The sequence below is a fragment of the Pseudophryne corroboree genome, chromosome 2 (assembly GCF_028390025.1).
Source record: "Pseudophryne corroboree isolate aPseCor3 chromosome 2, aPseCor3.hap2, whole genome shotgun sequence".
NCBI classification, from domain to species: Eukaryota; Metazoa; Chordata; class Amphibia; order Anura; family Myobatrachidae; genus Pseudophryne; species Pseudophryne corroboree.
Genome location: NC_086445.1, coordinates 261,315,743 through 261,331,363, shown reverse-complemented (window position 1 = coordinate 261,331,363; position 15,621 = coordinate 261,315,743). Strand labels below are relative to the sequence as shown.

General features: G+C 45.1%; 1 protein-coding gene across 1 annotated transcript in view; it reads left to right on the top strand.

Annotated features, from left to right (window-relative positions):
- Positions 1-3,518: 3,518 nt before the first annotated feature.
- Positions 3,519-15,621, top strand: part of CACNB3 (calcium voltage-gated channel auxiliary subunit beta 3) — a 426,341-nt gene continuing 414,238 nt past the window's right edge. Inside the window, exon 1 of the mRNA XM_063952739.1 lies at positions 3,519-3,833. Coding sequence (XP_063808809.1) covers positions 3,795-3,833 — 39 coding nt within the window. The 5' untranslated portion in view covers positions 3,519-3,794. The remainder of the gene's footprint in view (positions 3,834-15,621) is intronic.

Genomic DNA, 15,621 nt, shown 5'->3' with positions numbered 1-15,621 from the left:
TTTGTTCCTATGTATTTTAAAACTAGGACCGGTCTAGGAGCCAGGTGCTGGGTCTTAAATTACAAGGTAATCACACACATTTGTTCCCCTGTATTTTTAGAACCAGAACTGGCTCAAAGATCTTGGGGCTGGTTATGCTTTATTTCTGAGGGGGGGGAATACACACATTTTTTATTCTGATTTTATACTTTTTGTTAACTTTTACATACAGCATGGATCTCACGGATCTGTCAAACTCGCCTATCAAAAGCTGGTCTATTTTTTGATGAGTTTTTGGTAAGGATTCTGATGCGAGTTTAAAATTTGCACCCTATTACATTGGGCGAGTTGCAGGTTTTCCATTGGAAAACATCTGGATGTGAGTTTCGGCCATGCGAGTTTCGTGACTGTGATAAACATGCGAGTTTGCATGTTTTCACATCCTATTACATGTGTGAGTCGAAAAAAAAGTGCAGTTTAGCGCTAACTCACACTTTTTTTCAACTCACACCCTATTGCATTTAGGGGCTGGTTCAGTAAGGATCGTAAAAAGTACAAATTAGCAAAAACTGCGACCAATCACAATACTGCTCTGCTTCTGGTTGAACAGGCTAATGGATAAGAAAGGTGTTTCAGCACAGGTCATGGCAATCATAGATTAAGAGAAGTCCAGGAGCAGAGTATTCTGTCCCTCCTGGAGAGGGTCATGTTGGGAGGTATGCGAAAGTACGCCCAAACGGAAAATCTGCAACACTAATTTAATGCTACAAAAAAATGTGCACTTGTCAAATTTGTAAATTTTGTGATTAGATTTAAAAATCCGCATTTTTTGGGAAAAAACTTACACTTAGTTGCATTTTTTGCGTAAAGGTTTCTGATGTCACAATTTAACATCAGCCACACATAACATTGAGCCAACCATGCCTACTGACAGGATGCGTCGAACAACAAGACTAGCTATTTCCGCTGGTGAATCCACAAACACAGGCGGAAAAAGGAAAAAAAAATGTTTTTTTTTATGTTGAAAGTTTACATACATGACATATTAATGTTTCTTTGTTATTATTAACATTCCTTATGTTATTGTTTAATGTGAAAATATAAAAAAGAAAGTGGTGCATAATTAAAATGTCCACAAAATCACAATTATTGTGGTGATGTTATTGAACATATGTTTCTTTGTCAAGGGGGAAAAAAAAAACTTACACGTGTGTGGGTATGATTTTTGAAGATAATAATTGTTTGTTTCTTTAAATCATAAAAAAACCTCAGCTTTTAAACAAAAAGCCATTAACCAAAAAAAAAAAAAAAACTTGCTTGTAAATGTTATTGTACATGTTTGTAGGAAAACAAGTGCGTTCTTGACAAACCTGCATTGTTACTAACTTAAAGAATTATTAGGTTACTACTAACGTATATTTTAGAGTAATACATGTGTTAAATAGTCTAAAGCTCCCTTACATGTAGTGAAGTTTCAATGCAGCTGAATAAAGTGAATTGTGGTCTGCAGCGTGAGCTGCTTCAGCTGGGTGTAATGAAGCAATGATTGCCAGGGCCGTAACTAGGTGTGTGCGCTGTGTGCCTTGCACACAGCGCACTTGTGATAGGAACGCATCTTGCCCCTTCATGCCACCCTTACAGCAAGTGACAGTCTCAGCACCAGCAGCCCCTCTCATGCAGCAACTGCAGCTGCCTGCCCCACGCGCGGCACCAAGATCCCCGCACAGCCGAACGAAGCTGCTTGAGCGCGATCCAAACCCTGCACGCCAGCCGGGAGCACAGCAGCACCGCGCCCTCATCTTATCACGTGACCTGCCCATCGCGGTACCGCTCGCACACGAACGGATGCTGTCTGCTCCTATCACTGCCGCCTCCTCGTTCCCCTCAGCCCTGGCTCATTCCCCTCGGCTCAGTCCCGACTCTCTCCCCTCAGCTCCGGTGAGTGTTTATAGTGTATAGTCGCAATCACTGTGTCACCTGTGCAGGGATGTATGCTGCTACTACTGACCTGCTGCTGGTATATGTAGGGCCAGTGACAGTATGTGCAGGGGGCGGTGTGTGAGTATTCCCTTCCAGTAAGACGCACTAAGGAGTAGGTAGATGGAGTAACTGGCAGGGGGCCATGGCTGTGGCCCCACTCGCCCATGCAGGGCGTTATCAGTGCTGGTATGAAGTGGGTAAAGAAAAGTGAATGCAGATGTGCAGCTTCCCCCGAGGCTACAGCATTAACAGCACCTGCTTTCATCTGAGCTGTGAGCGCAGTGTGGGTGGCGGTCAATGCAGTCACCCCATCCTGGCATGTGCCTAGTTATATGGAAATAATCATTGTGTGGCCCAAGATGGCAGCATGTACCGATAGGAGGCATGCGTCTGCATTTTGCAGGACTGTATCATTATTTCAGTGACCTGATGTGTAAAAAGGGGACTCTGCTGCCATAACGTGTAAAAGGTGGATGCTATCTGCCGTAATGTGTAAAAAGGGGACGCTGTCTGCCGTAATGTGTAAAAAGGGGGATCTGCCGTAATGTGTAAAAAGGGGACGCTGTCTGCCGTAATGTGTAAAAAAGGGGACGCTGTCTGTCGTAATGTGTAAAAAAGGGGACGCTGTCTGCCGTAATGTGTAAAAAAGGGGACGCTGTCTGTCGTAATGTGTAAAAAAGGGGACGCTGTCTGCCGTAATGTGTAAAAAGGGCACACTGTCTGCCGTAATGTGTAAAAAGGGGAATATGTCTGCCGTAATGTGAAAAAGGGGCTCTACCTGGTGTAGTGGCGCTACTGTGTGGCGTAATTTGAGTAATGGAGACTACTGTGCACCATTATATGAATTGGTGTTATTTTGTGGCCACACCCCTTTCCCATGAAGCCACGCCCCTATATTTTTTGCGCGTGCCTGCAGCGCTCACTGCCGCCGGTTTACGTTAAGGGGGGGCGTCGATGCCGTTTCTTGCACACAGCGCTAAAATGTCTAGTTACGGCACTGATGATTGCAGTATACATCGAACATTCTACAACTGAGGTCAGCTTGTGCAGATTTTAAGGTTGACCTGTAGTCACTCAGAAACTGCACACCATAAATGTGCGTTCAATTGCAAAAAATGCATATGCTCCGCCTATCTGAAATCTGCATACGCCCACAACACACCCCTGCTCGTAGTTTTTGCGAGTCCAGCCCTTTTGTACGCCCCCCTACACGCCCAGTTTTCGTAGTTCATATGCAGTTTTTGCTGTCTCAGAAGTTGTATTTTTTGTCTCAGAAATTTAATTTTTTTGTCTCAGATTTTACGTATTTTTGCCATTTTTGGGAATTTTGCAGTTTTGCGTTCCTTGTTGAATTATCCCCTTAGCACAGAGTTTGTGACTTTTTATATTTCATGTCTTATCCGTTCCCCTGGTTTGCATTTAATATTCTACTCCTGCTTTCACCAACTGCTCTCACTCCCACGCTGCATCTGTTCTCAGGAGATCTCTGCTTTACCTCATCTGATTCCACAAGTTCACATCTTCGCTGAGAGCTCACAAATCCATTACCTCCACACTTCCTGCAGCTCCCTGTCTTTCACAATTTTCCTTTGACATACCTGTACATTTCTGTGCAGACATGATATATAGAAGCAGTGATCTTTATGTCATCCATTAGTCATCTTAGCAGTGTAGTGATGATGCTGGAATAATGTGGGCAGGTCTACACTAAAGTCCTGTAAGACCAAAATACAGAGGGTTGAGCTTCCAGAAGCCTTGCGTACTGTGATGTGAGAGCTGTGGCAGCAAGTGCTCCTGATCTGCTCTCTGTCTGCAAAGGGTAGAGTCCTACTTGCATGTCGCTTTCTAATTCCAGTGTGTTCCTGCTAAACGAGGTAATGCTTTGCTTGAAAAAGGTCTTTAGGGGTAATTGCAATAGATTATATATATATATATTTATATATGTAGACTTATGCAATGTAGGAAAAAAATTAATTTTTTTTATTTTGCCTACTATATCCTAATGAAATTATTATTATTAGTAGTAGTAGTTTTATTGTTATTAGCATTATTAATAATAGTCGTAGTAATAGTTTTGTCTTACCTCATAGGACTGTAAGTTTTACTGTATTTGCCATGGATGTGGAAATTCTGTACAGGACATGTAATGTGGTCACAGTCATGATAAACCAAAAATATATTGAATACCGGCAGGGGTATTATTAGGAATCTGCAGCTGTACTCTTCTGCTTTTACTGCTTGGGACCAACTATCTCCATCTCTTTCATGACCTGACACATTTGCTGTGTAAATCATGAAATATATGGGACTCTAAAGCAAATTGTAACTGTTTATTTTAATTTGAAACTTATTTTAAACTTATGGCAGATACTGTGATATGTCCGGTCTAGTAGTCTGATACTAAAATGCATTATAAACTGATCAGGAATTGCTGCCCTATTTCTTTCCTGTATTTTATTTATTATTACATAACGCTCAGTGATGAAGGTATCTGTTTTGTCTGTATATTATCAGCTGGAAGTGCTGCTCTGTAATGTTTAGGGTAATGCTCTGTAATGTTTAGAGTAATGCTCTGTAATGTTTAGGGTAATGCTCTGTAATGTTTAGGATAATGCTCTGTAATGTTTAGGGTAATGCCTTGGAACGTTCTGTAATGTTTTGCGAATGACTAGTAATTTTCTAAAATATGCTATGAAAAAACACAACCTCTTCTTAGGTTTCGTTAATGTATGTAGTTTAACATGTTAAATACATAAGCGCATAAATAATATTTCAAGACCTACTGTATGTTACAGTGCATTTATCATCCACGCCCAGTGGGGACAGACAATATTCATAGGAAAGTAACATATCAAGCCGTGAGGAAGACGTGACTTATTATTCCTAGTCACTTGATAAGATACACGCTTAAGAATATAAATTACAATTATAAACTGCCTCCAGTGGAACTCATTTACAGTAAGACAAAGCTCGGTGCACCTAGTTTCTGCCAAAGTAGGGGAGCAGTATCTGTGCATAAACAGAGGAACAGAAAAGTACATATGTTGATGGGAATTGTTGGACAGAGTGAATTAATTCCCTGCAAAGTGTGGTGTATGCAAAGTGCAAACTGGTGCACATAGTTTTGTGGAGCTACTGAAAACTAGATTTCATTTTGCAGAGCCAGAATATGTAGAAAGACACAGAGCTAGCGACGATCCGGTCTCATACCTATAATGGGGCACATCTTACATCATAAAGTTGCACACCAGCTGAAAGCATCTCTAGTGTGCATAAGTGATACATTTTATAAAGACAGTTCTGATGTCCTCTCATTCTCTTGACTAACCCCATTGCAGCTAAGATTTTTTTTTCTCACCAACCTATTATAGACTGCTAACACCCTAATATTACAATTTTTCTGTCCAGTAACCACACAAATCATACTTTATCTCAGAGGTTCACAAACTCCACCATTACAAAACGGGTTTTAAAGATAACCATGCTTTAGCACAGGTGACAATTAGTACCTCAGTCAATTTGATTTAACCATCTGGGCTCAAGTATGGATATTCTTAAACCCTGGACTGTAATGGCAGTTTGGGAACCTCTGCTTTGTCTATTTATTGTTTTTAGAACACTGTGGAGTTAATTAAATTAGCCCCATGGGGGGATAGTTGCCGTTACGATGGCGTTGAAACACCGGCAACTGCACCGCATTTCACCCCCCTTGTGGCGCAATCTCACTCCAGCCTCACGGATTTGGGTACACAGTTTTATGGGGCTGTATACAAAAATCAAAAGGTTCAGAGCTACCGTAAATGCGACATATAGTCGGCAAGTCTTATTAAATAGACCCCTTTGTATGCTGCAAAATGCTACTGATTTTCTTATAACTCAAGGCTGTAATGTAGAACAGTTTACTGAAGGTAACAAAATAGTGGTAAAAAAAAAAGAAAAGAAAATATCTACATTACATAGATTGATGTATATTGCTGAGTCATGAAAGGTCTTCTGAAAAAGAATGGAACCACATTTTTATTTTTGTGTATGTAGATTAGTGCAGAGATAATATGAGGCACTACTGTGTGAAGGAGTGAACACTCTTCTTTTAAGAGAACCAGCATGGAGGAGATTTAAGCTCTTTTAAAGTTATGGCCTGGCGTGTATGTATGTGCTGTATGTGTGTATATATATATATATATATAGAGAGAGAGAGAGAGAGAGAGAGAGAGAGAGAGAGAGAGAGAGAGATCAATAAGCAGGTGGCACTCACGGGTCTTCTCAATAATCCACAATCATGTCCTCTATATATATATATATATATATATATATATATATACTAGGTGCTTCATCGCGCCCTACGGGCGCTCTTCACACCGTCGCAAGGGGCTACGCCCCCTTAACCCTTGCATGCCTTTCTGGGTTTAATATTTGTATTATATGGAGTATTACCTGCATTCTTTTGTTAGTGGTTAAATATTGCACAATGAAAGGGCGTGCGATGGTGAAGGAGGCGCAGCCCCTTGCGACGGCGTGAACAGCACCTGCAGGGCACGATGTACAGAATGTAGCGGGTGCGGGGGGGACTGCGGATGGTGTCTGTAGATGCTGCGGGTGGAGGGGAGGCAGAAGTGGGGGTGGGGCCCGGATGGGGAAGGTTCGGGAGGTGCTGCGCGTGGGGTAGGGGCAGAGGAGTGGGGGATGCAGATGGGGGAGGGGTCCAGAGGCACTGCAGGTGGGGGAGGGGCAGGGGTGCCACGGGTGGGAGAGGGGCAGGTGTGGGGATGTTGTGGATGGGTGAAGGGTTCCGGAGGTGCTGTGGGATGGGTGTGCCGGGGGTTGGGTAGGGGACCGCAGGCACCATGGGTAGGGTAGGGGCAGGTACGGGTGTTGCGGCGGATGGGAAAGGAGGTCCGGAGGTGCTGCAGGTGGTGGAGGGGCAGGTGCGGGGGTGCCATTGGTGGGGGAGGGGTGGGTGAGGGGGGGACCGCTGATGGAGGAGGGTGTCTGCAGATGCTGCGGGTGGAGGGGGGCAGGTGTGGGGGGAGACGTATAAGGGGGGTGAATGGTGGAAGGGGCCTGGAGGTGCTGTGGGTGGTGAAGGGGTGGAGGAGTGGGAGCCACGGGTGGTGTAGGGGGTCTGGAGGCACAGCATGTGGGGGAGGGGTGGAGTGCCGCATGTGGTGGAGGGGAAGGTGCGGAGGTGTTGTGCATTGGGGAGAGGTCTGGAGGCGCTGCGGGTACTGTACATGCCATAAAAGGTAGTTGGAGGGTATGCAGTAACAGGGCCAGGACAGGGGTAGTACAGGGTTGACGGGGCCAGGACAGGGGTGACGGTGCCAGGACAGGGGTGACGGGGCCAGGACAGGGGTGAAGGGGCCAGGACAGGGGTGACAGGGCCAGGACAGAAATGATAGGGACAGGATAGGGGTGACAGGGCCAGGGTAGGGGCGGCAGGACCAGGACAGGGGTGACGGGGCCAGTATAGGGTTGACAGGGCAAGCACAGGGGTGACAGGGCCAGGATAGGGGTAACAGGGCCAGCATAAGGGTGACAGGGCCAGGATAAGGGTGAAAGGGCCAGGATAAGGGTGAAAGGGCCAGAATAAGGGTGGCAGGACAAGGCCAGGGATGACAGGGACATGACAGAACACAGGGCACGGGAGAGATTGGTATTAGGGACAAAACAGTGGTGACAGACAGATGTGTCTTACCGGAGTCACTGCTGCTGGCTACTGCTGTTCCATTCCAACCTGTTGGGATCTGCTGCTGCTGGAGACTTGGCATGGCTGACTCTCTCAGGCTGGAGTCCTGCTTTCTCTGCCAGTCCGCATCCCTCCCCCCCCCTCCTCAGTCACACACCGCAGACCTCGCGCAGCTGCCGGGCACTGTGGTAAGGTGAGACTGGAAATGACTGGTTAGCCCCCAGGAGATGCTGCGGCTGGAGGGAGGAGGGGGTCATAGCATGCACGTGGCGCGGACCTCACGGCTTCCGGGCACTGTGGTAAGGGGAGACTGGGAGTGACTGGTTAGCTCCCAGGAGACGCTGCGGCTGGAGGGAGGAGTGGGTCAGAGCGTGCAAGCAGCTCGGATTTCTGCAGCGCTACCCGCCAGCTAAAGTGTGTGAATGAGCTGGGTGCACTCCACTGCGGGTGGCAGCGCTGCAGCTAGCGGTGGGGTTGCCGGGGCTGGAGATAACAGAGGCAGTATGGAACCTGCACAGCGGCAGGTGCCCCACTAAACTGCAGCTAAGAAGCGTGGAGTGTGTCAGAAAGTGACGCTCCTCCGCACCAGAGAGACCCTGCTGAGTATGCCGATGTGGGGGGTCAAGCACACAGTGAGCCGGTGCCCGTCTGTCTGTATGACATACTTATGCTTCTGAGGAAGGACGTAAGTCCGAAAGCGCTTAAGCAGACAAACGAGCCAGACGAGGATTGGAGCTGCGACCTGGGACCGGTGGAGACGCTGGAACTTGAGGACTTTGCGGTGATTATATCCGGGAGACCCTATCAGGCTTGCAGTTCTATGTGGATATTTTATGCTGATTTTAATTAGATGTTTTGTGAGTGCATTCCTTATTAAATTTTTGTCTTTAAAAAAGACGGTGTTGCACTATTATCCCTATTTTTTATTTCAAGAGTTCTATGGAGGAGGATTCAGTCGTGGATTGAAAACTACCCTTCGTGTCTTGTGATTTTCTACATGCAATTTATTTCACATTTATATGTGAGTGGGACCATTAATAAAATACCCAATAATTATTCTACAGTATTGCACTATGTGTTGTATATATTTTATGTCTTGTAGTTGATTTTCAAATCAAGACAGCTGTGAGACCTGAAATTTGGTATGCCTACTATGTAAGCTTTCTCTGAAGGTGATTAAGTAGCGCCACGTGGAGTTCCAAGTTGTTTATATATTGTGTATGACATACCCCTCACACACCCCCATACCTCCCAAATGTCCCGATTTTCGCGGGACAGTCCCATTTTTTGGGGTCTGTCCCCGCTGTCCCACCCGCGGGTCGCAGTGTCCGGCGGTGGGGGGGGGGGCAGTTGGAAAGCTCCTGTACTCGCTGTTCTGCTTAGCAGAGCAGCGGTGAATAGTGGAGACAGAGGGAGAGGGGGCATCAGGGGGTACGGATTACGGGGGGGTTCCAGCAGCAGAGCCGGATTAAGGGGGGGGGGGGTGGCCAAGGGATACGTACCGTTGGCCCCACAGTTTTAGGGGGCCCCCCGGCTGGAGTAGCTCTGTCCCAGCTCAGAAGCTCCCCCCGTCCTGCCAGCAACAGCGGCAGCATTGTGCTACAGTCAGCACATGCTGCTGCATATTGGCAGGTCTGTGGTGTTGCAGGGAGGCAGCAGTCTCCCTGCTTTCTTCTCCCTGTGCGGGTGTGTAGGGGGAGCGACCACGTCCTCTGGATTTAGCCCTAGCTGAGGGGTCAAAATCCCATAAAAAAAATAAAAATAAAACTCGGAATTTGCATAAGGGGGCGTGGCCGCGCGGGCCGCGATTAAGCCACGCCCCCAACCCACAGCAGGCACAGCAATGAGATAGGGCTCCCCTGTCTCAAGTGCCCTGTGCCCCCCGGACTCATAATCAGCCCCTGGGGGCATGCCAGCAGCTCACAGAGCGCTGGGCAAGCCCCCTCACTGACGAAAACGGGGGCCCTCCCGTGAAGCCACGCCCCCTTTTCGCCGAGTGTGTTTCCCTCCTTCTGCCTGGAGAAAGCTCCTGCAGAAAGCTGGGAGGTATGCACCCCTGCCTGTGACATGCCCAATGCCCATGCTATCTGCTTCTGCTCCTAGTCTCCTGTAGATTTGGCCAGATCTCTGTGACTCATTTGAATAACTCCGCCCACTGTTGTGACTCCGCCCAGCGTTAGCAAATGAATCACAAGGTCACAGAATAGGGCTATTATATAGGAGATATATATAAAATCCCTCTTCCTGAAGAAAATGTGATATACTTAAATAATGTGGCAATCCCCTGGAAAACAAATATGCTGGCACTATAGAGAGAGAGAGAGAGAGAGAGAGAGAGAGAGAGAGAGAGAGAGAGAGAGAGAGAGAGAGAGAGAGAGAGAGAGAGAGAGAGAGAGAGAGAGAGAGAATCTTTATGGAGAAATAAATAAATCTACTTTGATAGTCCTTTAAAGAAGAAGTGACACTATATAAGTTTCACTCCTTATCACCGGATTGCAAGTATCTATATAAAATTCTTCAAAGTCTGTTCAGAGTAAGGACTTATCTGACTTGGGACAAGGCACACCTCCATGGTAATGGCTCCCACTGTGGGGGAATGGAGAGAAGGGACCATGGGTAAATGCAGTTGGGGTAAGTGAAAGGTGTGTGTGTGTGGGGGGGGGGGGGATACCCAATTCATTATACTAGTTTATATACTATTCTCCAACTGAGCAGATATGCAAATTGTAATATGTATTATAGGTATCTGTTTTAATATATTATTTACATAGAAATAGCAGGATGGGAGAGTGGTGCTGATGTCATTATTTATCATTTACATAGTCAGCAAGAACGTAGTATTATCCTGTATTATTGATTTGAAGTTAATTGAACCCATCAGTTCATTTTTTATATGTTCTTTTTAAAGTTCAATTAACAGAATATTTATTTCATTTATTATTATTTGAAGTAACATCAAGATATTATATAGGCATATTTTTGTTGATATTTGTATATATTTTAGCTAGAAGTATTTTCAAAGAAACTCGATACGTTTCTAATGGTATATTGATTGGTATTTTAATGTTGCACAACTGTATTTCTGTCCACTTCTGAAAGTAATGAGCTACAGAGTATGATACTGTTCCAAGAAATCAGGCTCTAGTAGAGTATTAAAAGCCCTGCAGTATACACTATGTAGCGATTTGCTGTCTGAGCGATGCTTCTACTTTACATCAAAGAAATCCAAGCTGGTCCCAATGCTCCGTCTGGTCCTGAGCACTGATGCTGTGCTTACTCTGGGGTATACTTACTGTATCAAGCTTATCAGCCGCTTAAATTATGCAAAAACAGCAGTTTCCACATTCTTTAACTGTCCTTGCAATTGACCAAAGGATGAGTAATACAGGATACTGCAGTCCCCATTATTTTCAATAGGCATTGTTGTCTAAAGCAATTTACCTAGTTCTAAAAGCTCGGCGTGGCTCCCATAGCTGAAGCCATTAAAGCCTCTTGGCTACCTGTTCACATTTTTGTTTTTCGCTTATGTGCAGCATGCAAGCCAGGCCAGAAATCAGCACTAAGGTTATGGTAAAGTGTAACCCAGGAGTAGGCAACCTGTGGTACTTCAGCTGCTGTGGAACTACAAATCTCAGCATGCCCTTACACAATATTGCTGTAAGGGCATGCTAGAATTGTGGTAGGGAATGATGGGATGTGTAGACCTGCAGCAATTGTAGTGTCACAGGTTGCCTACCCCTGGATTAAGCTATTTTATTACTATATACTCTGCTGAGATGGGTTGTTATATTAGAGGGGATCCGGTCTTTAGGTTGGCAGTAAGTAGGTCGAAACTGTCGACCTTTTCTCATGTCGACCTAGAGTCCATGTCGACCTACTTATGGTCGACCAATAGTGGTCGACCTTGACACTGTTGACCTAAATCTAATCTACCTAATATACCACACCCATATTAGGACTACCCTCCCAGCAATAGTATTTTGATAGTCTATAGAAATAATTTATCACTGCAGAATTTTGTGATAAGAAGTGAAAGTATAAGAGGACATTTTACTAAAAATGATAAATTGTCTCATTCTCTGCAAATGGCCTCATACAACGGTTTCTTCCATGAAATACAATAATAACAAATGCAAGCACTAACAAAAGTATGTCTGATTCACTCTGATATAAATAGTCCCTTGCACGTGAAGCACTGGAAGGTTTAAGGCAAGGCTAACAAAAAAAAACTGCATTGTAACTAAAACTAAAAGTAGACATACTTTAGAGGTCACTTGTAAAAATCTCAAGTATATAAACTAAACCCATAAACATCAGAGTCATATGTACTGTAGGGGAAGCCATGGAACTGACTTTTTTTTACATTCCATAAGTAGAACCTGAGCACTTTCAAAATCCACAGGTTTCTTTGAAACATGTGACCTGAAATCTAGATGAAAGTACAAACTGTTGTATAGCCTATAATATATTCTGTGTAATTTAACAATGATAGTTTTCAGTTTAACACCTTCTCTTTGAATAGTTCAATAAACAGATTGATCACATTCTGTCAGGGCTTCCCCAGCCCCTTCCCCAGATGCAATGACCTGTTTTAGTTTTTTTTAGTTATATACCACAAATCCATAGCACCAGATGCTATTTACAGCTTCCTAATCCTGTGATTGTAAATTAAATGTAAGCACTATTATGAAGGGGGTACTATTGAAAGAGGAGAGGTTTTACAAGAGTAGACTTCAAAAGTCGACCTCTTTAGGTGTGTAGCCTATCCAACTGGGTGCTCTTATTGAACATGCAAATTATATTTTATTTCATTTATTTGCAGTAAGGTAATGTTCTGAGATTGTATTAGCAAACTTTTCTTTTTATATTATTTTTATAATGTTACAGAGTTAGGGGAACAGGTATTATCTCCTGGAGTAGGTGGTAGTTTACAGCAGCCAAGAGATCACACAAGTCCAGGGTTTCTGGTGCAGCTGCCACAGCCAGTTTTATTAAGCAGAAATAGAAAATCAAAAATCAAAATAAACACCTTGCCTGTGCAGCATTAACCAAACATATGGTGTTCCTGACTGTCAACTACTAAGGGGGGTATTTAGCAAAGCTTCGAGGAAGAGAACATTTTGAGAGATAGAGTACCAACCAATCAGCTCCTGTCATTTTTAAAACACAGCCTGTAAACTGTAAAGCAGAAGCGGATTGGCTGGTACTTTATCTCTCACAATTTTATCTGTCTTTAAGCTCTGATAAGTACCCCCCTAAAACATTAAACATTTCATCAAGTATAGTTCACCTTTACCAAGTAGCATGTTTCCTCTAACAGAGACTTTGCAGTCCCTTTCCCCTGGGTGGTCTTCAGTATGCCGAATGTCGGGATCCCGGCGCACAGTATACCGGCGCCGGAATCCCGACACCCGGCATACCGACAGCTATTCTCCCTTGTGGGGGTCCACGACCCTCCTGGAGGGAGAATAAAATAGTGTGGTGCGCATATTGTGCCACTGTGCCCGCAGCGTGGTGAGTGCAGCGAGCCCGCAAGGGGCTCCTTTGCGCTCGCCACGCTGTCGGTATGCCAGCGGTCGGGCTACCAGCGCCGGTATGCTGGTCGCCGGGAGCCCGAGCGCCGGCATACCGTACTACACCCCTTTCCCCTGGCATTGTGAGAGTGAACATCCAGACTGACAGCCTTTATATCACAGTCACACAGCTGCTAATGCTAATAAGCCTAATCTTAGGCTTGAGGCCATAAAGAGCCGGAATGGGTCTGATGGATGGAGCTCGCCCTCACTCTCCATCCTTAGTTGGGTTTATACCAAAGCCCAAAAGCACCAAGCAACACAACCAGGGCCGGTGCAAGGTTTCTCGGCACCCTAGGCAAAATTTCTGCCTACTGCCTCTTCCCCCTACCCACCCTTCAGGTGAATGGCATGCTGCTGCTCTCCCCCACCCCCATTCTGTTGCATGACTGCTCTCTTCTCCCCATCTCCCCAGTCTGTATGGGTGCCTGCTGCTCTTACCCCCCCTACACTCTGTTAAATGTCTGCTGTTCTATCTCCCCCACCATCTGTGTGCATGCCCCCCCCCCCCCCCATACTGCTGCTCTCCCCCTCTTTCCTTATCAATGCAGAAAGTGCACTGTGCAGCCACCTTACCTGCAAGCTGCGATGCAGAGTGGTCTGTGAAAGAGCCTGGAATGAAGAGCAGCACCACATGTCACCCTCAGCCAGGACATCAGGAGCTGTGAAAGTTACTGCCTGTGCCGGGTGAAGACGGAGCTGGAGGCTGCAATACGGGAGCTTGGCAGTTGTGGCTACTCTAAGATATGAGTGCCGGGGGGATTGCGGAGGCTGTGAGAGGTAGGACCACGCTTTTTCCAGGCAGTTGTAGCAGGCTGCCCCCTCAGGTTCCGGCGCCCTAGGCAGCTGCCTAAAGCTGCCTAGTGGAAGCTCCGGCCCTGAACACAACTCAAACACTTCCCTGAGGTTTTTAAAACATGTAGGTCAGAAACTCTCCAGTGTTCTAGTCATAATTTTATTATAAAAAAAAAAAAAACGCCTTCCAATTAGGTGGAGAAACGTGTCAGTTGACGTAATCAATGAGTGGAACGCTGGTGGAATGCACTTCTGGAAGCCAGAAGCACCGAACCCAGGAGTCGCGGCACGCAATCATAGCCAGCGTCCCCTGGTCTCCACAAGCTGCTGCACAGCGCTTTCACACAGCACTTTCACACAGCACTTTCACACAGCATTTCAAGCTTACCAGCCCTTCAGTCTCTGTGCAAGTGCTTTGGGACTCCTATCACAAACATGGAGCATAACAGAGAAGGCATGATATTACACCTGTTTTAGGAGGAACAGCTTTGGACTACCCCCAATTAACATCCAGAAGGGTGAAGTATAAGCTATACCAAGCAATCTTTCCAATTAAACGTGACTGATATTAACAGACTGCATGTGCATGCTTACTAACACCTGCTTAAGAAAGCCAGCAACCAACTAGTTACAAATTGCTACTTATTGCATGTGGGGACACACAGTGTCAACTATCTCTACTTATTGTTTATGCATGTGTTTGATAAACAAGCTTTTTTGGCAATTTTTTTTTTAAATCTGAATAAACTATATTGTTCTTTTTAATCAAACCAGCAGCTGTTCATTGTTTTGTTATCTTGTTTTTTCAACTGTGCACCTTCATTACTTCTTTCTGTAGCTCACATTGGTTGGTGGATATCCAGATCCACTCTGTGAAGACAGCCATTTGAATGTGACTAATATCCTCAAATTATTACCACCGATTTTAAATAATTAGCCCCCACTATACTATATATTTTGTTACCCTGCCTTTACCAAGCTTCTCATAGGGTGTATGGACATGATTAGCCCTTTATTTTCAAATATAGTACAATTCAATTAGCAGACAGGCATTTTTCCTGGACTATTAAATTAATCAGTTGTTAGACCCCTCCTTATAAAATCCTCAACTAGATTCAGACTGCATGACCAACAACAGACCAGTATCAAACCTTCCTTTTCTAGGAAAAGTTATTAAGAAAGTTATTGCAACTCAACTGGAAACCCATCTGCCAACCATGATATTTCTGATCCATTCCAGTCAGTATTCAGGAAAGGACATAGCACTGAAACAACCCTGGTATGTGTGCTTAATGATCTTCTGACACACGAGGTGACTGTTTAATCTTGATCCATCTGGATCTCTCTGCAGCATTTGATACCGTGGACCATGGGATTCTACTTCACCGCCTTAAAAATGACTGTTATTGGATGGTACAGTCTTTAGCTGGTCAAATCATTTTTCACTGGCAGGTCACAGAGATTTTCTGCTGAAGTTTACTCATCTTCACCAGTGCCACTGCCATTTAGTGTTCCACAGGGTTCTTTACTGTCCCCATGCTTTTTACAGTATACACGGTACCACTGGTTGAAATAATCAGATGCCGTGGACTGGTCTACCATTGTTAT